This window comes from Danio rerio, chromosome 14 (assembly GCF_049306965.1).
Source record: "Danio rerio strain Tuebingen ecotype United States chromosome 14, GRCz12tu, whole genome shotgun sequence".
Classification (NCBI taxonomy): domain Eukaryota; kingdom Metazoa; phylum Chordata; class Actinopteri; order Cypriniformes; family Danionidae; genus Danio; species Danio rerio.
In genome coordinates, this window is record NC_133189.1 from 7,527,118 (window position 1) to 7,553,296 (window position 26,179).

At 37.4% G+C, this 26,179-nt stretch overlaps 2 protein-coding genes across 16 annotated transcripts in view; one reads left to right on the forward strand and one right to left on the reverse strand.

The window, feature by feature from the left end:
• On the forward strand, positions 1-23,407 carry hnrnph1 (heterogeneous nuclear ribonucleoprotein H1). Of its 8 annotated transcripts, none has more exons than XM_005169579.5 (11): positions 1-189; positions 596-693; positions 780-935; positions 2,024-2,167; positions 4,312-4,450; positions 11,537-11,715; positions 14,261-14,364; positions 14,461-14,596; positions 16,565-16,648; positions 16,733-16,831; positions 22,820-23,407. In XM_005169579.5, exons 2-11 carry the CDS (start codon positions 609-611, stop codon positions 22,900-22,902), a joined length of 1,209 nt encoding a protein of 402 aa, XP_005169636.1. In that variant the 5' UTR covers positions 1-189; positions 596-608; the 3' UTR covers positions 22,903-23,407. The 8 variants fall into 8 exon arrangements, with proteins under 8 accessions (XP_005169636.1, XP_068069281.1, XP_005169637.1 ...); XM_068213180.1 differs by having other exon boundaries at positions 16,565-16,642; positions 16,733-16,963; XM_005169580.6 differs by having other exon boundaries at positions 16,565-16,642.
• The window catches only part of rufy1 (RUN and FYVE domain containing 1), a 30,494-nt gene continuing 27,677 nt past the window's right edge, over positions 23,363-26,179 (reverse strand). The window contains exons 17-19 of one of the 8 annotated variants that reach the window (XR_012390194.1): positions 25,928-26,176; positions 24,834-25,782; positions 23,363-24,751 (exon numbers count right to left, since the gene is read on the reverse strand). Coding sequence is in view for 1 of the 8 variants with exons in the window: in XM_002667315.8 (XP_002667361.2) it covers positions 26,036-26,176 (141 nt within the window). In the remaining 7 variants the exon portion in view is untranslated. Of the gene's footprint in view, positions 26,177-26,179 lie in introns of all 8 variants that reach the window. The other 7 variants (XR_012390195.1, XR_012390196.1, XR_012390193.1 and 4 more) reach the window with 7 other exon arrangements.

The following is a 26,179-nucleotide window of genomic DNA, read 5'->3' on the forward strand; positions in this document are numbered from 1 at the left end:
AACTTTTAGTTCCCCAATCCAGTAAACAGCGACGATTATCGTGTGTGAGCACTGTTCAGCCTTTCGTTTTTATTATTATTTTACACATTACAGACACACACGAGAAATACTGTAGTGAATCACCTCATTAGAACATCACCTGGCATTGATTGAAGTGACGAAGCGTCTTTGAGGGGGGTTTAATACAAGGTAAGGGGGCTCAGCTAGCTCGCTAAGCTAACAATCTCGTTTCCACAGTTATGCAAAATAGCCGCTATTTATTATGTAAATGTGATTATTTACTGTCAACTATGTATGTAATGCATAATGGGATTATCTTGTGTGTTCGTTTTGACTGAATAGGGAATGTTTACATACATGGTTGATTGGTTTAGCATTTAAACAGTAGTTTCTTCTTTTATAATGGAGATACTAGATATTTTTGACTTGACATTTCGGTTCATGTTTTGTTTTTGGGTGTATATATTGAATAGTTCACCAAATGCAGTGATAGTGTTTTAATATAAACACAATAAGTGTCTGCATAAAGCTAACATAAAAGCAAGTTTAGTACTGTATTATAAATTGATTTATTGTGTGTTTTGTGTTTAAACAGGGTTGCTTCCAGCATGGCGGATGGAGAAGGTTTTGTGGTGAGAGTCAGAGGTTTACCTTGGTCCTGCTCTGTTGATGAAGTTCAGAGGTTTTTCTCAGGTAAAAAATAAAATAAAATAAATAAAAGTAAATTCCCATGTTTTGCTCTTATTCCCTGCGTGTTTAACTTTCTATCTGCATTTCAGAGTGCAAAATTGCAAGCAATGGGACAAGCATACACTTCACATACACACGGGAAGGTCGTCCAAGTGGAGAGGCATTTGTCGAGTTTGAATCGGAGGAAGATCTCAAAATTGCAGTGAAGAAAGATCGTGAAACCATGGGGCACCGTTACGTAGAAGGTGGGCAAATGTATTTCCTTGGCACTTACTGCTTGGGATGGATCGGTATAACATTCTGATGGTATGAAAACCTTGGATAAAAGTTTTTATGGTATTGTGATTACCGCTTTAAAATAAGTTATTTTAAATGTCAGGGTTATAAACAACAGCTTTCCCTCCCCCATTTAACACAAAATGTTTTTTTTTTAGGAAAAAAATATTATTTTGGAGCAGTAAACATTTTAGGCTAAATAATTAAAACAAATCATAAGCTGTGTCTCATTTGAGAGGCTGCATCCTATGAAGGATGTATTCGAGGGGCACTCCGTCATCGCGGTACGACTAAGGCTGACTCATTTAAAAAGAAAAAAAAAAGGTCCCCCTTGACTTTCATAGTGGGAAAATAATGCTATGGAGCTCAATAGGAGCTTTTGTGTTTAGCAGAAAAAAAGAAACACTCAAAGATTTTGAACCAGTGGAGGACGAGTAGATTTTTAAAATTGATCCATTTACAACACCAAATCAGAAAAAGTTGGTAAAGTATGAAAAACGCAAATAAAAAAGATTATTCAATGTGTTCTTTGTGATTTTTATTTTATTTTTTCAATATAAACACATTTCCAATTTTGCTTCTTGCAACACATTTCAAAAGAAGTTGATACAGTAAATCATTTACCACTTTGTAATGTTGTAATTCCTTTTCACAACACTTAAAACATGTTTAACAACTGAAGACAGAAAGTGATTAAGATGTAATTTTTTCAGATTCTTCATGCAAACAATCTTAAGGTGGGCAACAATATGGGGTCTTGGTGCATTTTGCGCTTCAAAATGTACCACACATTCTCTGTTCGAGACAGGTCAGGACTACAGACAGGCCAGTCAAGTACCTGGATCCTCATTGTAATGTGTGCAGAATGTGATTTTGCATTGTCTTGTTAAAATATGCAAGGGCAGAAATATTTTGTGTTCATACTGTCTGCAATGAAACACAAGTCAAAGTAAATCACTACTTTTTTATTTGGGTTTTCCATACTGTCCCAACTTTTTCTGATTTGGGGTTTTATTCGTTTGTGAAAAAATGCTGATTCATTCATGTGTGGTTTCAGTATTCAAATCCAATAGTGTTGAGATGGACTGGGTTCTGAAGCACACCGGTCCAAACTGTCCAGAGACAGGAGGTGACGGCCTGGTTAGGCTTCGAGGTTTGCCCTTTGGATGCAGCAAGGAGGAAATTGTCCAGTTTTTTGCAGGTATGCTCAATTGGAAGTTAAGCTTTCCTATTTACTCAAACATAAAAAATATGTCAACATGGAACCAGCATTTGCACTAAATGAGCTTTGAACAGGTTTAGTCATTTAATTAAAGTAGGATCAGTTTAAATAAGTGTTAAATCCACTAAATTGGACCACCCAGAATGACCAAGATGGGTCACATTTTTAGGGCCCTATGAAATCTGTTTAATTTGTTCCAAAAACTTAATTATAAAAATAAATTCAATACATTCGTTGTTTTCTCTTTTAATTTTCCTGAAATCTTTTTTTTTTCAATTTTTTTTGATGTTTTACATTAATTTTAGAGATCAAAAAGCTTGACTTATCAATTGAAAATATCAAATGTATCATTTTACAAGGACAGTTAAACACTCATCGGCCACTTTATTAGGTACAACTGTCCAACTGCTCTCTAACGCAAATTTGTAATCAGCCAATCACATGGCAGCAACTCAATGCATTAAGACATGTAGACATTGTCAAGACGATCTGCTGCAGTTCAAACCGAGCATCAGAATGGGAAAGAAAGGTGATTTAAGTGACTTTGAACATGGCATGGTTGTTGGTGCCAGACAAGCTGGTCTGAGAATTACAGAAACTGCTGATCTACTGGGATTTTCATGCACAACCATCTCTAGGGTTTACAGAGAATAGACAAAATAACCAGTAAGTGGCAGTTCTGTGGTGCAAATGTCTTGTTGATGTCAGAGGAGAATGGCCAGACTGGTTTGAGCTGATAGAAAAATAACAGTAACTCAAATAACCACTCGTTACAACCGAGGCCTGCAGAAGAGCATCACTGAACATACAACACGCACAAAAACCTTGGGGCGGATAGGCTATAGCAGCAGAAGACCACACTGGGTGCCACTCCTGTCAGCTAAGAATAGGAAACTAAGCCTACAACTGGCACAGACTCACCAAAATTGGACAATAGAAGATTGGAAAAATGTTGCCTGCTCTGGTGAGTCTCGATTCCATCTGCGACATTCACATTGTAGGCTAGGAATTTGACATGAACAACATGAAAGCATGGATTCATTCTACCTTGTATCCACGGTTCAGGCTGGTGGTGGTGGTGTAATGGTGTGAGGGACATTTTCTTGGCACATTTTGGATTCGCATCATGGATGTGCAGCCAACAAATCTGCAGCAACTGCGTGTTGCTATCATGTCAATATGGACCAAAATCTCTGAGGAATATTTTCAGTTCCTTGTTTAATCTATGTCACGAAGGATTAAGGCAATTCTGAAGGCAGAGGTGGTCCAACATTTTACTGGTAAGGTGTACCTAATAAAATGGCCAGTGAGTTTATTTCTAGAATTTAACAACCTTATCACATATTTTGGAACTCTATGAAATGCATTGCATTTGTTTTAATTATTAGAAGATAATTGGTCTGATTATACCTTTGAAATTTGTCATAAATTTATATATATATAATTAATTCAATATTTGATTAATAAGTGATTAAATATAAATGTATCATTACCTAAAGAATAACCTGGTTCTTTAAATAGTAAGTTTCTGTCTCAGTTATTTACAGTAAAATCGAAATTTTTATTTGAAAAAGTTGTAAAGATATCGACGTTTGTACACAATGTGTACTTAATGTAATGAGTTTCTCCCATAACAAGTAAAATGCTTGTCAGGCGGTATTCAGATGTTCAGTATAGAGATGTACATTTATTAATCTTCTAGAACCACAAGAACAGGAGACGTTTTTAAATTTTAGTACATTTTCAAATCTGTTTTCTGCACTTTTTGTAACAGAAATCATGGGGCCCTACTTTTTTAAATAATAAAAAAATATATAAAATTTGATCAGCCATTTCACTGTATTTGTCATAAAAAACAGAAGAATTTAGCTATTTTTGGGACTTAATAAACACAGATGAGTGAGCTGAGACACTCACAGTAGCCATTTGATTAAAATGTCCCTGTTTTATTTGTCATGCTATCTGTAATTTGTTCCAGCAAAGCTTCAAGTGCATTGGTATGTTTATGTAGTAGCTTTTCTCAGCTGAAATTAAGACAAACCCATAGAGTAATATAAAGTCTTTTTAAATGGGCTTGTGACTTAATTTGTCCCCCACTGGGGTTATCTGTCCTTGGGTTGAAGGGTTGGAAATCGTGCCAAATGGGATAACATTGCCGGTGGACTTCCAGGGGAGGAGTACGGGGGAGGCCTTCGTGCAGTTTGCTTCACAGGATATAGCCGAAAAGGCTCTAAAGAAACACAAGGAAAGAATAGGGCACAGGTGGGGATGGCTGGTTGGTTGCCTGGATACGTTGCTTTTCTTATGGTGTTCACCACACTAAATCATCCACTGCAGAAATAGCAAGACATTACCACCGACCATTCGATGGCAGACCAATAGCCTCAAAGATTATCTATTATTAGTGCTGAGTGAGCTGCGCTGTAAAAGTTTAGAGAGGGTAAAACATGGTAGATATGTGAACCTGGACACATTTGAGACAGTTTAGTGGAGTTTTCACTCTTTTAAATGTCATTTTATTTGATGATATAATCAGGGCTTGATATTAACTTTTTTCTGTGGCTAGTCATTTTCCAAAGTTACTAGCTCAGGGGTGCCCAAACTCGGTCCTGGAGGGTCATTATCCTGCAGATTTGAGCTCAACACACCTGCATAGATATTTCTAGAAAGCCTAGTAAGAGCTTGATTAGCTAGCCCAGGGGTTTCTGATTAGAGTTGGAACTAAACTTTACAGGACGCCGGCTGGCACCTCTGTACTAGCCAATTGGGTATTTTCACTAAATTATATTTTGTATACTTAAATTTGACTTTTGCATGCTAAAAGTACTTGATTTAAAGACATTTTATTTGATTTAGGTCATAAAAGAAGAAAAATGACCCCCCAAAATTTGATATGCATAGTCCTAAAATAAACAAAATACCCATTGTTGTCCTCGGACATCTTTGATTAACTTTTTTTTAAAACTATGTCAAATGTGTCAGCACAATAGCCTAGTGGTTAGCGTGCCGACATATGGTGCAATAGCACGTCAGGGCGTCGCAAGCTCGAATCCCGGCTCGACGACATTTCCCTACCCTACCCCCTCTCTCTCTCCCACTTCGCATCCTGTCTCACTACTGTCCTATCTAATAAAGGCAAAAAATAAATCTTAAAAAAAAAACTATGTCAAATGTTGACTACTAGAAAACAATATCACTTGAAGTTCAAACTAAAGTGTTTTAATTAATTTTTTATTGTTGACTATGTTTACGTATTTAAACGTGTTGTAGTTTAAACTAAAAACAATCATAATTGTTATTTATAAGGCCACATGTCTTTAAATAATCTAAAATGCATAGTTTAAACCAGTGGTCACCAAACTTGTTCCTGGAGGGCCGGTGTCCTACAGATTTTATCTCCAACCCTAATCAAACACACCTGAACAAGCTAATCAAGGTCTTACAAGGTATACTTGAAACATCCAGGCAGGTGCGTTGAGGCAAGATGGAGCCAAACCCTGCAGGGACACCGGCCCTCCAGGACCAGGATTGGTGACCCCTTGTTTAAACAAACAGGAGTATAATAAAATAGACTGTCATAAACATTATTATATTGTATTATGGCTAACACTTTAAAATAAGGTTTATTAGTTAATGCATTTACTGACATAAACAAATCATGAACAACACATGTACAGCATTTATTAATCATAATTGAACATTTACTAATGCATTATTAACATCAAAGTCCATGCTTGTTAACATTAGTTAATGCACCATGAGTTAACATGAACTAACAATGAACAACTGTATTTTCATTAACTAACGTTAAATAACATGAACAAATACAGTGGTAAATGTATTTTTCATTGTTTGTTCATGTTAGTAAATGCATTAATTAACATTAACCAATGAACCTTATTGTAAAGTGTGACCGTATTATGTTAATGTAAAATACACATGTTAAACAGAAGTATATATAGGCTGTCAAATTACTAGATTTATCATTTATTCATTTTCTTTTCGGCTTAGTCCCTTTATTAATCTGGTGTTGCCACAACGGAATGAACCGCCAACTTATCCAGCACTTTTTTTTACACAGTGGATCCCTTCCAGCTGCAACCCATCACTGGGAAACATCCACACACACATACACTATGGACAATTTAGCCTACCCAATTCACCTGTACCACATGTCTTTGGATTGTGGGGGAAACCGGAGCACCTGGAGGAAACCCACGCGAACGCAGGTAGAACATGCAAACTCCACACAGAAACGCCAACTGACTCAGCTGAGGCTCGAACCAGTGACCTTCTTGCTGTGAGGCGACAGCACTACCTACTGCGTTGCCTAGGTTTATAATAATTTACTTTTTTATTTATGATCATTGTCATCATGACAAACATTATTAGTATATAAATGTTATTATATTATTTAAAACATTATAAGCTTACAATATGCGTTACTTAGTCAAAACCAGCATGATTTCGAAATAGTGCAAAATGTAGGCTACTGCAGTAGGCTATATGACAAATAAAAACACAATTCTGTTGAGAAAGAGTATACTTTATTATACTTGAACTGAAAACTCATCTGATATCAACGATCTTAAAGATAAACATACGCGCGCTCATAAATATACATCGCGCTTGGCTTGAGCGAGTTGTTCTAAAACGCGGCTGGCTTAACCGCAATGCAACATGCAGTTGGAATAAAGCCAACAAAACAACTTTGCTGAAAAACAAAACAAAAGATTACAACACACCGGCATACAGTTAATTCATTACAGACCATATTTTCTATTTTAAAATTTATAGTTAAAATAGACGATGAGTGGGCCACGCTGCTCCCACCCACCGTAGGCTGATTTATACTTCTGCGTTGAGTGATCGCCATGAGGCACGGTGCATGCCTTGCGCGTTTGTTATACATTTATACTTCACCGTGGTGTTTGTGTTGCTCTGCAATGCGTCCGAAACGCTGGCTGGCAGTAGGTTATGTTAGTTTCTTTGTGGGAGTTTTGTTTTTTCTGAACGCTATCTAAATGTACAAGTAGCTAAAATTCGCTCATTCAGGGGCGGGAACCGGCGAACATGCAACAACTTTAATCATAAGGTAAACACAAAACAAAAGTTTCCATCTAACTTGGAGTTATTTTAGGGTGTTATGCTGGCTTCACACCAAACGCAGAGCACCGCGGTCGAGGTACTCACTTTAGTTTAGCAAACTCTTGTAACGCATATGCGCTGCATTTTCCCACAATGCAAACAAATTATTAAAACGTGCTGCATTTTCTCACAACGCAAACAATTTACAAAAACTTGCTGCATTTTCTCATAATACAATGAAAATGTTTCAACGAGACCCTAAAACGTGGCGTTTTCGTATAAACGTTTTCGTGTTTGTCTTGTGAGAAAATGCAGCATGTTTAAAAAAAAAAAAAGCTGCACGTGTGCTGTCAAACGGCTGAGGAACTTTTCTCAATTTGCTGGCGTTTTTGTAATTGCATGTTTTTTTTTTAATTGCAGCACGTTAAGCTCTCTCAGCCACCGTATAATGCACTTTAATTAATGATTCAGTGAATAACTCCTTAAGAAAAGGACTTGCAGCTAGCTACTGGTGGTTTTAGTGTTAATCAGGGTGGGTCATTTATATGGAAACACCTTAATAAAATGGGAATGGTTGGTGATATTAACATACTGATTGTGGGACATTAGTATATGTGAGGGGGTAAATTTTTCAAGATGGGTGGTGACCATGGTAGCCATTTTGAAGTCGGCCATCTTGGATCCAACTTTTGTTTTTTCAATAGGAAGAGGGTGATTTGACACATCAAACTTATTGGGAATTTCACAAGAAAAATAATGGTGTGCTTGGTTTTAAAGTAACTTTATTCTTTCATGAGTTATTTAAAAGTTTCTGACCACTTATAAAACGTGTTCAATGTGCTGCCCATTGTGTTGGATTGTCAATAGCCGCATTTCCACTATCAGGCCAGTGCGAGCCAGGGCTTATATCGGGCCAGGCCGGGCCAATCGCCCGGGAGGTTGAGCAGTGAGGCTGAAATCATGTCGCGTTTCCACTGTGGGGCTAGTAGCTTGCAGCGCGTCAGCAAACCCCGCCCCCAGAACATCCCCCGAATCGAACGTCACTCAAACCGCCCACTTCAGCGAGAATCATGCAGATAAAGCACATCACATCACATCATCACGAAGCTATAAAATTAGGACAACCAAAACAAACAAATCACACGTTACTGTACAGCAGTACAACGCATGTCTATAAGCACATGCCTGTGTGTTTTCATTCATCATATTCATTTACTCGCCGACCGACTATTGGCATCGAAATCCAGTGGCCTTGCCACCAACGGAGGAACCCAGCGCAGGGAGCGCATACATCCATAATATAACACCACATATACCCTATAAAATTCTCCGTTAATAACTCGATATAAAATGTATTTTATAACATCCTCTAGACAGACGCTGTCCAACATTCATCCCAAATGCTCCGGAGAGAACTGAAACATGAGTTTTTTTCCCCTATAGGCTTTATTACTCTTCATAGGTGATTCCCTTTATTTAAAGATGTTGCTTATTATATCTTAAGTAAAGGAAAGTGTTCAGTGTTTTAGCACATAAGAGCAGCACGTAATAAAATATAGCCTATATTTCGTTGCGCTCAGCAGCTATGCACTAATAAAGCTCTTCATGTATTTAAAATTCCCTTTTTTAATTTTACCACAATATATTAAAACATACACACTTGTTTGAGGACACAGAACACATTTTGAACTTGCAGTTTTCCCCGTCAAAAAAGTGCTGCGCAGCTGCAGACAGAAAAAAAGGTCGCCTGTTTCTGCTTTCACTCACCCCGAAAATGCTCTGTTTGCATGATTTGATTAATTTCATCGTATCCAAATACTTTATAAATAATATTTAAAACATTCTCCGATGTTTATTTATTTATTTAATTATTTTTTAGAAAATATCTAAAATCTTTTTTTCAAAGAGGCTTTTGAAAAATGAAAGTTTAATAAAATTTGAAACAGTTGGATATAGTACCTAATTGTTATAGCTATAGCTTTTGTTAGTTTTATATTGGTTTATTTATTTAATGTGATTTTATTATATCTGATATTTGTAATTCTTTAAATTATTTCAATATAGGGCTATTTTATCTAGATATGACACTGTTGTTTTGAGCCTACAAAAGTGGACATGAAATTTGTAAAGTTTAATGCCTTTCTGTTGTATTCATATGTATTATCTCCGAAATAAATTAAAACAATAAAAAAAATAAAAGAAAAAAGCCACTCGCGGCATCAACAGAGCTATGAATGGAGCGCTCTTTTCCTCGGTCTCACACACATACACAGGCATCTAAACGCGCAAAATCACTTATTAAACTTGACAAAACCTCTTGAAAACCTTTACTGTCTGATGTGTCTTTAATATGGTGTAAAGATTATTATGCGTTATTGAAACATCAAAGAGACGCAGCAAAGAAAAGTCACTTATAAAAACTATCATTTTATGCAACAGCCTTACATTTAAAAGAGAAACATAAGGGCGATCATATACAAAAAAGACCCCAGCCTATAATTTGTTCCAGATGTTTTCTTTCTCTTATTTATTTGTTTGTTTATGTGTTTGGCGCATGTACTCGAGTGCGATCGGAAAACTGTGCCCGCCTCTCCTTTCACTCCGCCCCGAAGCCCCGGCTGGCCCTCTTTGGCCCAAGGTATTCGGCGGGCCGAAAAAGGCCGGCCGCTGGCCCCAAGAAAGCCCCACTTTGGCCCGATTAGGCCCCGGAAGTGACAGTGGAAACGCCACTGGCCTTGGCTCGCCCTGGCTCGCTCGCTTTAGGCGCGATAGTGGAAACGCGGCTATTGCAACCCTCTTCTCCCACTCTTGACACACTGATAGAAACACTGCAAGAGAAATGCCAGCACAGGCTTCCAGTATCCTTAGTTTCAGGTGCTGCACATCTTGTATTTTTACACCATAGACAATTGCCTTAAGATGACCTCAAAGATAAGTCTAAGGTGGTCAGATCGGCAGACTTTGGGGACCATTCAACTGACCTATGACGACCAATCCACTTTTCAGGAAACTGTTCATCTAGGAATGCTCAGACCTGACTCCCATAATGTGGTGGTGGACCATCTTGCTGTAAAAACTCAGGGAACGTGCCAGCTTCAGTGCATAAAGAGGGAAAGACATCGTCATGTAGCAATGTCAAATATCCAGTGGGCTTGAGGTTTTCATTGATGAGGAATGGCCTCACTATCTTTGTTGTCTATGGTGTGAAAATACAAGATGTCCAGCACCTGAAACGACGGATACTGGAAGCCTGTGCTGGCATTTCTCCTGCGGTGTTGCTATCAGTGTGTGAAAGGTGGGAGAAGAGGGTTGCATTGACAATCCAACACAATGGGCAGCACATTGAACACATTTTATAAGTGGTCAGAAAATTGTAAATAACTCCTGAAAGAATAAAGTGATGTTAAAACCAAGCACACCATTGTTTTTCTTGTGAAATTCCCAATAAGTTTGACGTGACCCTCTTTCTATTGAAAAAACAAAAGTTGGATCCAAGATGGCCGACTTCAAAATGGCCACCCTGGTCACCACCCAACTTGAAAATTTTGCCCTCTCGCATATACTAATGTGCCACAAACATGACATTAAAATCACCAACCATTCCCATTTTATTAAGGTGTATCCATATAAATGGCCCACCCTGTATTAATTTATCTACAACTGACCTAAGCACACTTACCAAAATGTTGTTTTATTGTTGTGATTAAAAAAGGCCTATCATATAGCCTTATCTTGAATACGCCAATATCTGAGCTTTTGAGATTGGCTTCAGCTCTCGCTCTATAATCGATCACATGGCCACTCAGCACTAACAGAAATGCCACAGGAATCTGTCATTTATACTATTTGAAGACTTCAGATCATGAGGACCCAGTTAAACAGGTAACACAAAGTAGGCCCTAGCAGTCTGAAGTACTTCGCTAGCAGACAACGAATGCGTGATGGTCCAGTAAACCAGACCACAGTAACAGATTTGCCTTTGGGTGACCATAAGAAAAGTTCTTTGCAATGAAGCGTTGAATGAAACTGAATATATAAGGGTTCTTTATTTCCTGTCTCTCTCTCTCTCTCTGTTTATTTTTGGGAAAACTGTTGCTAAATGGAGAGTCTTATTGTTAATTGCTGTCATCCCAAAAGTCATAAAGGGCATCTGTTCATTTAGAGCCGTTTTCAGACAGCCCTTATTTATGCTGCACGCAGAAATGCTATTGTCTCTTGCCAGTAGATCCTGGTGCTATTACTCTTGCTTTATGTCCACAGGTATATAGAGATCTTCAAGAGCAGCCGTGCGGAAGTACGCACACATTACGAACCCCAGCGAAAGGTCATGGGCATGCAGAGACCGAGCCCCTATGATAGGCCAGGGGGCGGCAGAGGATACAACAGCATGGGCAGAGGAGTCTCCTTTGAGAGAATGAGACGTGGCGGCTACGGTGGAGGTATTTTGGGCCATTATTAACATATAGCCTTAAATTATGGCAAAACAGAGCTAATTGATATTTCATCTAGAATTAGAGCTGTAATCGGGCCCTAAAAGGTAGGCCCAACAGAATTCGGCCCGAGCCCGACAAGTACATTTTGATTAACAGATTTTTATTTTTATTTTATGATTTGAAATCTTTATTGATTTTTCTTATTTTAAATAATGCAGATGAATATCAACTACAGAGCATTAACATAAAAGCAGAACAATACAACATTAATAAATACATTAAATAAATAACACCATATAAATTGCAAAAGTAAACCAAACCAGAACACACACAAGAAAAAAAAAGACATTAAAAACAGCAAAAGAAAAAGGGTGGGGTGGGTGCTAATATCTTAACCTTAATTATTATTTTGTCTCGTTACATGTTTGCTAACATTTTGGTTGCAGAAATTTCACCATTTTCTCCATTTCTCAAAATAAATTTCAATTCTTTCATGTAAACTATAGGAGAGTTTTTCATAAGCTGCAACTCGTCCTAACTCTGAGATCCACTCGAAGATCTGAGGTCTACTGGAGGATTTACAGTTTTTAACAATCCCCCGTCCGCCTAGCATGATACAGCTCTGTATCTACTGTGATTCAGTTTTATTCATGTGGCTCAGGGGACATGGGTCATCAGGTATATATAAGCTTGGGCAAAAGTCATACTGGGTCTGCAATATCTTTACAAGGTATTCATGCAAGTCTCTCCAAAAATAGATCGACAGCTATTTAAAAGCCCGAACCTGAGTCATTTATACATGTTTTAACATAACAAATGTAGGCTATAGGCCACTTAGAAGTCCTCTGTAACATCTTAACATCTCAGCACTCTGAATTGGCCTATGTACACACACTTAGCCTTTAAATTGACCAACACATCGATAAAAATAAGTATTTTCTAACAAATTACATTAAAATAAATTATAAATTATGACGGTTATTTGGCAATGATGAAAGTGGGATTTGTTTCTTAAGGTGACGGTGAGGCTGAATAATTAAAGAATAATGCCAACATTAGCCTGTATACTCCGACTACATTATGCATTTATGGTTTAATTAATATTTAGTTATAATTTAAAAATCCTTTACTCACCTTAGGCTACATGTTTTTGTAGAGGAACATTATTGAATCCACTGTTGATGGCTTTAGCACGGTCCTGCGTTCACTGCTGGTGCGGCCAGCAGCACTAAACACCCTTTCACTGCTGCTGCTGGCCAGGATGCATAGTACTGATCTAGCTAATTTACCATGTTTTGGGTAGGATTATTTGTTCACCTTTTTCCACAAGCCAAGAACATCCATTTCATTTGCCATGACAGCGGTTTCAATGTAGCGAGTGACCTCGTCATCTTCCCTGTCAGCTTGCTGTACATTTTTCCACCCTCAAAAGTCAGCATTTGTTTCACCTTTGGCCCGACCCCGTCTAAAATGATAGAAATTAAGCCCAAGCCTGTTGGGTTTCTTCAGGTTTGGGGCAAAGATCTTGAGCTCTACTTAGAATATTTCTTTGTTACACAAATGTTCAAAGGTTTATGATGGTAAAGTTTTTTCAGTACATTCAGATTTCCTCTTTTGTAATAGAAATTCTATAAAAAATATTTGCCTGTTTTTGTGGCAGTCAACACATTTTAAAGATTTAAATCAATTTGTTAGTCTTATCTATAAGTTAGTTTGCAACAAAACAGTGACAAAGTTCACCTTTAGAAGATAAAAACATTCAAAGCTCTGGGTTTGTCACTTTTTTTTGTCAACTAATTTTACTTGTTTCTTTTATTCTTGTTTATGAAAAGCACTTTGAATTGCCACTGTGTATGAAATGTGCTATTTAAATAAACTTGCCTTGCCTAAACTTGCCATGCCTTTTGGCAGAATGAATTTCAGACACGTTTCCAAAACTGCATAATTGTTTAATCGTACAACAAAGCAGAGAGTGCTTTGTTGATAACCAAGGCAATATTTGCTTACTACATACTACTAACTTATCACTAGTGGAGAGCGTTAATCACAAGCATACATTTACACGCCAATTAACATCGATGGGGGATTTCGAGACACCATCTTCTACATTCAGGACCCCTCTTTGGTAATAGAAAATCCATAAAACTTTAAATAAAAATAATGCCAAATTTAAACACTTATCCCTGAGTGCTCAAAACATTTGCTTGGATTTTTGTAGTATGTTGTGGCAAAAAACACATTTTAAAGACCAAGTTAAATAAATATGTTAGTCTTAAGTTTATCCATAAGTTGTCCATCAGTTCTTTCAACTTGTATAACTTTAAATTGTTGTACATTTACAGGGTATACAGCTATCTAATCCAAAGCTTTATGCACCATTCCAGACGGATGTCTATGCTAGGGCATAACAGTTGCATATTTGGGCTAACCTAAAGGTTGTTTTCCAAACCGGATGTGATTTCAAGTGGACTGTTAAAACATGAACAAAGAACTGACTTTGCTTTACTCTGTTTAAAGAGAGTGTGAATGATTGTTTTTTTTTGCCTCATAGATGGTCGTTATGGAGACAGCGGCTCTTCCTTTCAGAGCACAACGGGACACTGTGTGCACATGAGAGGCCTTCCTTACAGAGCCACTGAGACCGACATATACAATGTAAGTCCATATATATACAAAAACCATGCGATTGTGTTACCTCAAAGCATTTATTTGATCAATTTCCAAAGCTCTCTGTCTCCATGTTATCCCTAGTTCTTTTCTCCGCTGAACCCGGTGCGTGTGCATTTAGAGATTGGTCCTGATGGGAGAGTGACAGGAGAGGCCGATGTAGAATTTGCCACACATGAGGACGCGGTGGCTGCCATGTCCAAAGACAAAGCCAATATGCGTAAGTGTTTGCTATTTGAACAGATAGCAAAACTCATAGTTTGGTTCAGAATACGGTTTTCAGACAGTGACTACGCTTGCATGGAAATCAGTAATCGAAGTATTTACCTTAATCTGAATGAGACAACAATATGAATAAGTTGTTTACGTTATCCTTTATGAATGTTCCCATTTTACATGTTATAGCACATAGTTAGATTAACGTCATTACGTCAGCTTTTGACGCTAGTGTCCTCCGATGTTTCACATAACAACAGTTGGTGTTCATCATGGCACCATATGTGATTTTGGGTGTTTCGTTTTTAATTATGCGACAAGTTCAACAGCAATTACATTTTTCACACTATGTGTGCAAACAGATGATGGTGAATACAAATTCTCAGGCAACAAACCACCTTTTTCATTTCCTTCACTTACTTTTCATTCGTGCCCCTGTGATAAACTCAGAGGTACTTCTTGATTTCTTCCAGAATTCTCAGCAGTCAGCATAGTCATCATTTCCCGCTCACACTAGATATGTGCTCTCTTGCTTTAAGCCATTTACATTTGTTTGTCGTCAAATGTCTGACAACTGCAGTGTGTGCATCCTGTCGCAAAATGTAGCGAACAGTACTACAAAACGGTAATAGTTTAATTAAGTTATTTATGTGCCTGTACTCCACTTCAATAATGCAACTGAAATAGGAATATTCCACATATCTTAATTCGGTTTCTGTTTAGTGCGAATATTCATTCATTCATTCATTTTCTTGTCGGCTTAGTCCCTTTATTAATCCGGGGTCGCCACAGCAGAATGAACTGCCAACTTATCCAGCAGGTTTTTACGCAGCGGATGCCCTTCCAGCTGCAACCCATCTCTGGGAATAGTTCGATTATAACTAATTCAATTCACCGTATTTCTATAGCGCGTTCACAATGTAGATTGCCTTAACCTGTCACCTGTTTTCAATGACATATAAGGGCAGATTCATAGGGCTTTCCACTCACCCAATTAAATGTGTCTTCATATAGGTTTAGTAAATAAAAATCTTCATAGTAAGTAAGTAAAAGTAAGTAAAAGTAAGTAAAAGTAAGTAAGTAAGTAAGTAAGTAAGTAAGTAAGTAAGTAAGTAAGTAAGTAAGTAAGTAAGTACGTAAGTACGTAAGTAAGTAAGTAAGTAAGTAAAAGTCAATGGGGCAAAAACAGTCCCCAACATAACAAAAGTGTAGTAGATTTGCCAAGAGTGTATTGTTGGGTTTTTAAAAAAAAAATTCAAAGGATTTTCAAAAAATATGTGTCAAAATAAGATTTGTCACCAAAAATCATCCCATTTGCTGAAATGCATAGAAAAATTGTGGCCAAATGAATAACTAATTCAATTCACCGTTATTTCTATAGCGCGTTCACAATGTAGATTGCCTTAACCTGTCACCTGTTTTCAATGACATATAAGGGCAGATTCATAGGGCTTTCCACTCACCCAGTTAAATGCGTCTTCATATAGGTTTAGTAAATAAAAATCTTCATAGTAACTAAGTAAGTAACTAAGTAAGTAACTAAGTAAGTATGTATGTATGTATGTATGTATGTATATAAAAGTCAATAGGGCAAAAACAGTCCCCAACATAACGAAAGTGTAGTAGATTTGCCAAGAGTGTATTGTTTTTTTGTTTTTTTTTTTAATTCAAAGGATTTTCTAAAAATATGTGTTGATTTGTCACCAAAAATCATCCCATTTGCTGAAATGCATAGAAAAATTGTGGCCAAATGAAGACCCAAAATCACCTTACGCTGGATGAAAACATTCCCAACAACACACATGGCTTAAACCATTAAAGAAATGATCATTTTCAGGCTTAAAAAGACATATTAGGTCAGATCACATCACATCAGAGCTTCCATGATCCAACAAATGCAGACTGAACATGTAAAAACAATGGTGGATTATGATATGATGTTTTGAGCCTGACTGACAATACTCTGATGCAGAGCACCGTTATGTGGAGCTGTTCCTGAACTCCACAGCTGGAGGCGGAAGTGGAGGATATGGTGGTCAAATGATGGGCGGTATGGGTAAGACCTCTTCTCCAGCTCATCTTCAGACGTTGGTAACTCCAAACGAGATGCTAACAGAAATGCATTATTATCGTTCTGCAGGAAACCAGTCGTCATACGGACACAGCAGTCAGCAGATGGGCTCAGGCTATGGTGGCGGTTACGCTAACCAGAGTGGCATGGGGGGCTACAGTGACTACAGTGAGTGTCAGCTCTTCCGTAGCTCCGCTAGCCGCTTCCATGCCAAATCCTATCGGCCTTGGACCCCTAAGGGTAGCTGTTTGTAATGCCTGATTTAAAAGCCTTTCGTGTTGTCCTGTTGTAGCTGATCAGGTAAATACAAGAACAGTTCAACAGCACTTCAATATTAACATTACTTACATTGACTGTCTTTCTGTTTTGATGCTGTTTTTAATCTAATTATATTATACTGTCTAATTTTTAGTAACACAATTTAGTGATGGCTGCATGTAAAATGAGTGTGGGGATTGGTTAGCCAAAAGTAAACTTCATCATAGTCTAACAAACACCCTTTCAAAATAATACTTTGCAAACCAATTTGGTCATTTATTTCTTGCTCGATTGGTTTTCGATTAGAGTGATTTGATTATAGTTATGAATCTTTCAATAAAAATTTCAGTTTTATGAACATATATATACAAATGCTGGTAGGGCTGTGCGATATTGAAAAAATTTGACATTGCGTTTTTTTTTTTTTTTTTTCTCTCTCTCTGCGATATTGTAATATAAATGCAATTTTGATTGGTTGGTATGATTTTGTAGAGTGAAATATAAATATTTTTATGTAAATTATTATATGCATATAATAATCAAACTACTAGGGCTGTCAAAATTAGCATGTTAACGCACGTGATTAACTTTAAATATTTGCGAGTTGCAGTTTGTTTTTATTTCCTGATGCGGCTGATGAGTGTTCAGGGTTGGCGCGTCTATAGAGGCGACCTAGGCGGCCGCTTTGGGCAGCTGAATAGTGGGCAAACCCCCCGGTCCTCACTTTCACCCACCTTCTCCCTCACGGTTCTTACCTTCATCCGTGAACCGGTCACTTTCGGGTTCAGGGCGGCGTGATTGTCGTTTGGCCAGAGCGCCAGTTCAGTTTAACGTGCAGAGAAATTTGGATAGGACCAAGGATGCGCTTTTAGAAGGAAAGGTACAATATAAAACAATTAATGTCACATTACCAGGCTATCCAGCCTTTCCTCCAGAGTTTCATGCAATTTCCAATGTTACATTTTTAATCTTTAGACTTTAACTGCAGATCAGCTGTTCAATTTCATTCAGGATGTTTTCATTCAGTATGTTTTAATGGAATTTAACACCGCATGGCGAACGGAAAGAAAAACTTGCGCGTTTTGGGACTCACAAGATCCTTTAAGGTAGTCAAAAATCGCTGCTTACATGGTAGACTCTTAATCAGCATTATCTTAATCATAAAAGCAGAGTATTGGTGTCCATTTAAATGTACTGTAGTGAAAGTGGCAGATGAAGTCGCAAGCTGTCAAAGACAGCCCTATTCTCTGCCTTTAAGCTGCGTTCATGAGCCCTCAAATGTTCCTTTAAGTTTGACGTGTTTCCCCCTACACCCAACTTTTGAAAAGCGTCTGCTTCACGCTCCCATGTCAGAATCTTTGCAGAATACAGCCATTCTTTAGAACGCTTAGTTTAAGCAAATTTGAAGAACACGATTGTGCGTGTTGATGAATCTGGAGGGATCCCTCGCTCATCGGGTTCGCTGTACTGCGCGCATTGTCTGTGTGTGTGTAGTCTACTTAAAATCCAACATCATTTTGGTTTGTTATTGGCATTGATTGTTTTGAAATTCAGATGGCACTTAAATGCCTGTCTTTTTATTTCTGTAATAAATACAGCGTTTCGTGATTAATTATAAAAAAAGTGTGATTTAATTACGTTATTTTTTAATAATTTCACAACCCTAAAATAAACACAATGGAGCAAATATTAAAGTTAAAAGGGTAGACGGCAGGCCAGATAGACCGTCAGGCCACCGGGAAATGTCCCGATGCTCCCTATGGCCAGTCTGACTGGAGCAGATAGATTTGAACATGTCTACATGCCTAAATGCATTGAGTTGCTGCCATGTGACTGGTGGATTAGAAATTTGCCTTAACAAGCAGTTGGACAGGTGTACCTAATAAAGTGACCGGTGAGTGTATATACAAAATAATATCAATTAAATCACAGCTGAGATCAATAAAACAGAGATAAAACATTAAATAAGCAATGCTTTTAGGTGGAGTCTAACAGTATTGAGGTAAAATAACACTGTAGTCTTCATTGCCACATTAATTAAACACAAGTTTTCTTCCTCAAAGTGGCATACTTGGTCATTTCGTGTGTCGAAATAGTTTAAACTCAATTGAAATTGCTTGACTATTCCAGATTCGCACGCTGCGATATCAATGCTGAAATATATTGTGCAGCCCTACTACAAAATAATGTTTGATGACATTTTTGTGCATATTTAAGCATGCAAACTGTCAGCGCACTTGATAAAAACATCGCAATTGTGCAACAGTTAATCAACAACTTTCTGACACGTTTAAGATATAAAAAACGTTCAAAACAAGCCCATAAATCCTGCGTCTGGACATTGTGTACTCAAGACATACTAACCATAAAACAAAGAGCTACACAGGTGGTTTTCTAGGTGTGTTGTGTTCTTGAATCTTACACCATCTCCAGGACTTGGTGAATCAACAGAAAACTGTTTCAATTTCAAACAGAAAATCCATTTGTCTTCCCTGACAAATGCTTAAATCCTGTCAGAAATAAAGTGTAACGTCAGTGGCTTTGCTTTTATACTTAGTACTTAGGCTTCTACTTGAGTAACCATCCTGAGTTGATTCTTCAAACTTTGCAGAAGTCTTTTTAAACCCCCTAGTATCTGTAATCCTACCTGAGTAAAGAATGTGAATACGTTTCACACCAGTGATTTGCAGTCTGTAGATTATAGTGGGCCAGATAGAATGCTCAACATGTACTAGTACACTCCTTATAAATCTCTCATTTAGATGATTATTTTCTATAGGATGCTTTAAAATATATTTGTGCATGTACAGTAGATCAGTCAGTACTGAAGCTAAATCTGGAGCTAATCTAACAAAATAACTTACGATAACAGTCCAAAACTGAGTATGTCCATGTTTATATATAAAGGAAAAATTATAAAAAATAAAATAAAATAAATAAAGAGCCAAAATTCAATAGAAACAAAAATGTGTAATTTTGTATGATTTTTTTTCAGTACAATTGCACGGATTTACATGTATTATCTTTCTAGTTAAAAAAAAAAAAAATCATTTTACAGTATAAAAAACAACACAATTGACAAAAAGAATATTCAGCATTAAGTGTAGCATTAGAGTATAGAGTTACTGAAGTTTGTCCTGCGCGCTTGCGTTTTTTTTTAGTTACTTCTTTGGTTTGGTGCGTTAATCTGATCGTTACTATTATTCAAAAGAAGGTAATGATTCGCACTCAATTGCTTCGTACTGTTTTTATTTTTACTTTTTCTTACATTTTACGGGTGATAACAGACAAACAGACGTTTCGGCACAAAGCCCTCCTCAGTGTCTTCCAAAAAACAGTACAAAGCAATTGAGTGCGAATCATTACCTTCTTTTGAATAATAGCATTAGAGTATACAAATATAGAAACATGTACATCAACAAATCCAGTTTATGTTACTTATCTTTCTAGTTTTAAAGATGTTCTGTGACTAAAATATTATTTTAATAAATATATCGGTTTAATAAATTGTTTTTGTTTAAATCAGGGGTGTCCAAGCTCGGTCCTGGAGGGCCGGTGTCCTGCATATTATATTTTCAACCTAAATTAAACACACTTGAACCAGCTACTCAAGCTCTTTTTTAGTTATGCTACAAACTTCCAGGCAGGTGTGTTGAAGGAAGTTGGAGCTATACTATGCAGGACACCGGCCCTACAGGACAGAGTTTGGACACCCCTGGTTTAAATGCTCCAAAATGTATGACCTATATGCACTGAGAAATTGATAAAATGATTCATTTTCAAAATGGGGTGAACTCAGTTATGCTGCTGAGCACTGTATTTAGTTGCACTACTCAAGTGTTGTTATTGCAGGGTTCACTCTTGCAGGCACAACTTAAATATGAAATACTTCAACATATGACCTGACATCATTAGTGATGGTGAACCTCTGCCATGATGCCGAGTTGTTTTTCCCTCCATTTTAAGTACTGACACTTGAAAAATAGCGACATCTTCAGGATGAGAGCTGAAGTACAGATGACATCTGAATTTAAGCACTTGTATAAAAAGTTGATTCTAAAAAAAAAAAAAAAAAAAATCTATATTTTTAGTTAGGATGTTATTCAATTGTATTTTATTAATTCCTGAACATAGACACTTGGCATGTGCACATGAGAAAGATTATAGTCCAATATCTGCACTTTTTCCTCAAAATTATGAGCAGTAAAAACGTCTTTGTAGTCGTAAAATACATTTGTAGAAACCTTTTCATCTCCTGGCGCAGAGTGCCGGTCAACTCAGCTTTTTATTGTATTTGTTCTTGTACCGTCTGATCGTTTTTTTTCTCTGACTGTCAAAACAGTGGCCTGGTTCAGTGCGGACCAAAGAAGTAGTGCAAAAACTATTCAAAGTGCTCATGCGTTTTACACACGCTCACAAAAAGCAAGCAGCGCATGTACACATACAGTTGAAGTCAAAATTATTCGCCCTCCTATTAATTTTTTTTGGTTTGTTTTTCAAATATTTCCCAAACGATATTTAACAGAGCAAGGAAATTTTCACAGTATTTCCTATAATGTTTTCTTCTGCAGAAAGTCTTGTTTCTTTAATTTCGGCTAGAGTTGTGAATTTTTCAAAAACCATTTTAAGATCAATATTATTATCCCCCTTGAGCAATATTTTTCGATTATTTTTTCTTTTTTTTTTGCTGAACAAACCATCGTTATACAATAATTTGCCTAATTACCCTAATTAATCGGTTGTTGATGTATCTAGAACGGATACATTTGAGGCCGGAAGTTAACGCAAATTATTTCTATTATTTATTCAATTTCTCATTTGTTGTATTTTATTAACGTTTACCCCCACCCCAACCCTCACAGTACTGTAAAAATATTAATTATTGTTATACAGTGTCATAAAAAAAATGCTGCTTTATTAATGTGCATATCGCACTTCCGGCCGGCCGCATATCCGATCTAGACTTTACCTAATTAACCCAGTTAAACATTTAAATGTCACTTTGTGAAATTTATTTTTAAACTAATTTTGAGAGGATCACATGCTTAGGATTGAACACAGCTAGGCCTGCATTTGCCAATTCACGATTCTCCAATCAGACGATTCCTAAGTCTTCATAAATACCATACTACAGCCATCTTCACTTTAAAGAATCCCCCCCTTCCACCCCTACTCCTCCTAGTTTTCCTGGATGGGTGGCACTGTTGCCTCACAGCAAGAACATCACTGGTTCTTGTCCTTACCTACCCAGTTGACATTTCTGTGCGCAGTTTACATGTTCTCCCTGTGCTCGCATGGGTTTCCCCTGGGTCCCCCGGTTTTCTTCCCACCATCGTCAGTTAATTGACTAATCCAAATCAGCACCATAGACGTGCTACTAGTAAGTAGTTATCTCTTCATATCTCTTCATTGTGGGTTTTTTCAACCACGTTCTTGGAGGACCACCACCACTGCATGTTTTGGATGTCTCCCTTGTCTGTCACAACCATTACAGGTCTTTCAGTCTCAACTAAACAGCTGATGATCTGAATTAGGTGTGTTTGGCTAAGGAGACATGGAAAATATGCTGAGCTGGCGGTCCCCTTGGAACATGGTTGAGAAACACTGATATAGAGCATACTTTTCTAACAGTCCTGATATAAATTCAAATGTAGTTCCTACTTTATTATGGGACTTCAGACACTTCTGGCGTCCTAATCATTTTTAAAACGCTCTTCTTGGGTTGAAGATGATAGAGTAGTGTGTGTGGACGCAAGGTGTAACTAACAAAACTCTATCACTCAACAAAAAAATCCCTCCCTAGCGTAAATAACACTCAGTTGGAATGACAACAGAAGTGATTTGTTCCCGCTCCGAGAACTCCCTGGTCCTAAAGTGTGTATTTGTTCCTCCTGTCAGGTAATTCGGGCGGATTAGGCGGCAGTTACTACGGCGGAGGAAGTCGCGGATCCATGGGAATGAATGGTGGCTGGGGGATGTAGCGGCTCTATTTCAACATTGTGTCCTCTTTCATTGGTTTGTACTTTGTTCCCCGCTCCCGTTCAAGTTGTGTTCGGAGCACAAGAGTTTTCTGTTCCTTGTTGACATGTTATTTTGAAGTTTGTCATATTCTTAAACGTGACACCCCTACGAGACGTGCCTGTGAATGTTTTTACAGCATATTGATTTTAGTTTCCTCACCGGCCAATGTTATCAAAGCCTTCACAAGTTGACGTCTTCGCACATGGAGGTGATTGTAGCACATCATATCTATAAAATAGTTTGAGTGTTTATGTTCAGGAGGGAATGAAAAGACTTTTGTATTATTTCAAAGCATGATGGGAAGGGTTTTGTTAAGCTGCATGTTGCTTTCTGTTTTCTTTCCCCAATCTACTGTGATTTCAGTGTGGTCAACCAAGTTTACAAATGTCTGATTCCCTCATCTCTTCACAGAGTGATTAATACGTTTGCGGCAGTGTTTATTAAACCGTACACAATTCTATAAAATCTCCAGAAACTTCATTACAGCTTTATGAACAGGAGTGTACAACACGAGGATCTGTCATACAGTCTAAAATATACACTTTTTATACTCGGAGAGCCTTAAAAAGTTTTGTAAAAAAAAAAAAATATATATATATTTTTCTTTTTAGACTGATATAAGCAAAAACAAAACAAATGCTGACGAAAATACAATCCATTTGCTCTTTAGTCTTGCAAACTGTTAAAGTCCTTTATAGACTTTGTGATTGATTTAATTGTTAGTGTGAGGAATAAACATGGTGACTAACTTCATTAAGAATCCGTCCCGGTTGTTTTGAGCGGTGAGTTCTGCTAGTGATATTTCTGATAGACATGCACAGTGTCCATGTTAACAGCACAGACACTTCAAATGAGTGCGCTTGATTATAATTCAGTTACGCCAGGTCTTAAATAAAGACTAATCAATTTACAAAAACATTACAAATGGAGATGCAACTCCAGACCTAAAAGCTTGAAGGGTATCAAAAAAAAAAGCATTTATGCTTGGCGAACACCTGGAAGTCCTATGCGTGTTAGTTGGAGACTAGTTATAAATACATTCACACTGATGTTAATTTCAGATTCCTTCAAGCGTCCTCCTGTTGATATGATTTTGCAATAGACAAAGCTCTTAGCCAAAAGAAAGCCGGTGTATTAACACAAATAAACTAAAGGAACATTCCACTTTTTTTGGAGGGAAATGGGCACGCTTTACAATTCTTCAAGAGTTAAATTATTGAATTGGACTCTTTTTGAATCTAATAAGCCAATCTCTGGTATGGCAAGAGCACTTTTAGCTTAGCTTAGCACGAGTCATTGAATGAGATTAGACCATTAGCATCTCAAACAAAACCAAACATTTTTTTTTGATAATGTTTAAATCGTAACTCTTCTGTAGTTATATTGTGTATTAATATCAATTGAAAATAAAAGTTGCTATTTTCGAGATCGATATGGATAGGAACTATACTCATTGTGGCGTAATAATCAAAGAACTTGCCGTGTATTTGCCATACCATGACAGCAGGCGTAACAATATAACGTAGCCCCTAAAATGGTTTCTGCTAAGTATTTAGACAACAGTGCTGCGTAATATAGTTGTGTGATAGTGTGGTACGGCAGCAAAGGTCCTTGATTATTATTATGCCGGAATGACAGTATAGTTCCTATCCATATCAACCAAGAAAAGGTCAACTATGCATTTTCTGTTGATTTTAGTACACGATGTAACCACAGAAGAGTCAAGGTTTAAATAGGAAATTATCAAAACTCCTTAGTCATTTAAGAGCGACGCTAACGGTCTAATCAAATTCAATGGTTTATGCTAAGCTAAAAGTCCTCCGGTAATTGGCTGAATGGATTAAAAATTGTAAAACCCCACTTTTTTTACAATGATCATGATGTATGCTACGCTAAGCTAAAAATGCTTCTGCCAGACCTGGATATTTGGCTGAATGGATTCAAAAATTGTAAAACTCGACTGTTTAACAACACAAGAGGAGTTGTGAAATTAGCCTAAAAAAAAACAACAATAGTGGAATGTTCCTATAATACACAGGTGTCAAAGTTAGTTCCACTTTTTTGGCAGGGAAATGGACTCACTTCACTACTCTTCAAAAGTTTCACTGTTGAGTTTGACTATTTAAATCTATATAGCAAATCTCTGGTATGGCAAGAGCACTTTTAGCTTAGCTTAGCATAAGTTATTGAATGAGAAAAGACCATTAGCATCTCTCAAAAAAAAAAAAAAAATTCAAAGAGTTTTGATAATTTTCCTATATAAATCGTGACTCTTCTCTAGTTATATTGTGCACTAAGATCGATGGAAAATGAAAGATTTTCTAGGTCAATATGGATAGGAACTACACTTATTGTGGCGTAATAATCAAGGAACTTCATTGCCGTGCAATGATAGCAGGCACAACAATATTATGTAGCCCCTAAAACAGTTCCAGCTAAGTATTTACACAACAGTACTGCGTAATATAGTTGTGTGATAGTGTGGTACGGCAGAAAAGTTCCTTGATTATTATGCCGGAATGACAGTATAGTTCCTATCTCTATCAACCTAGAAAACATCTCACTTGCTGTTGGACTTAGTACATAATGTAACTACAGAGGAGTCAAGCTTTGAATAGGAAAATTATCAAAACTCTTTAATCATTTGAGAGAGATGCTAACGGTCTAATCAAATTTAATGGTTTATGCTAAGCTAAGCTAAAAGTCCTCCGGTAATTGGCTGAATGGATTAAAAATGGTAAAACCCCACTGTTTAACTCTGGAATGAGAATATTTCCAAATAAAAACAACAACAACAACAGTGGAATGTTCTTATAATACACAGGTGTCAAAGCCAGTTCCTGGAGGGCCACAGCTCTACAGTTTAGTTTAAACCCTAATCAAACACACCTGAGCAAACTAATTGATTCAGGCTTGTTTGAAACACGGTTGGAACTAAACAGTGTAGAGCTGCCGCCCTCCAGGAACTGGCTTTGACACCTGTGCTTTAATGCATACGTGTTAAAAACACAAAGATGGAGCGTTAATTAATGCAGTCGGCCTGTAGTTTCTCTCACACACACACAAACACACACGTGCTCATTCAGAGTGCTGTCAGGAGCCGGTGGAGCTGCGCTGGAGTAGAAGGGAATGGCAGACGTCACACACACGCACTGGTTTGGGGTACGAGGGCAGAGCGAGCTCATTACTGGAGCAGTTGCCGCAGTAAATGTCTCCGCAGTTCCTGCAATGATGCTT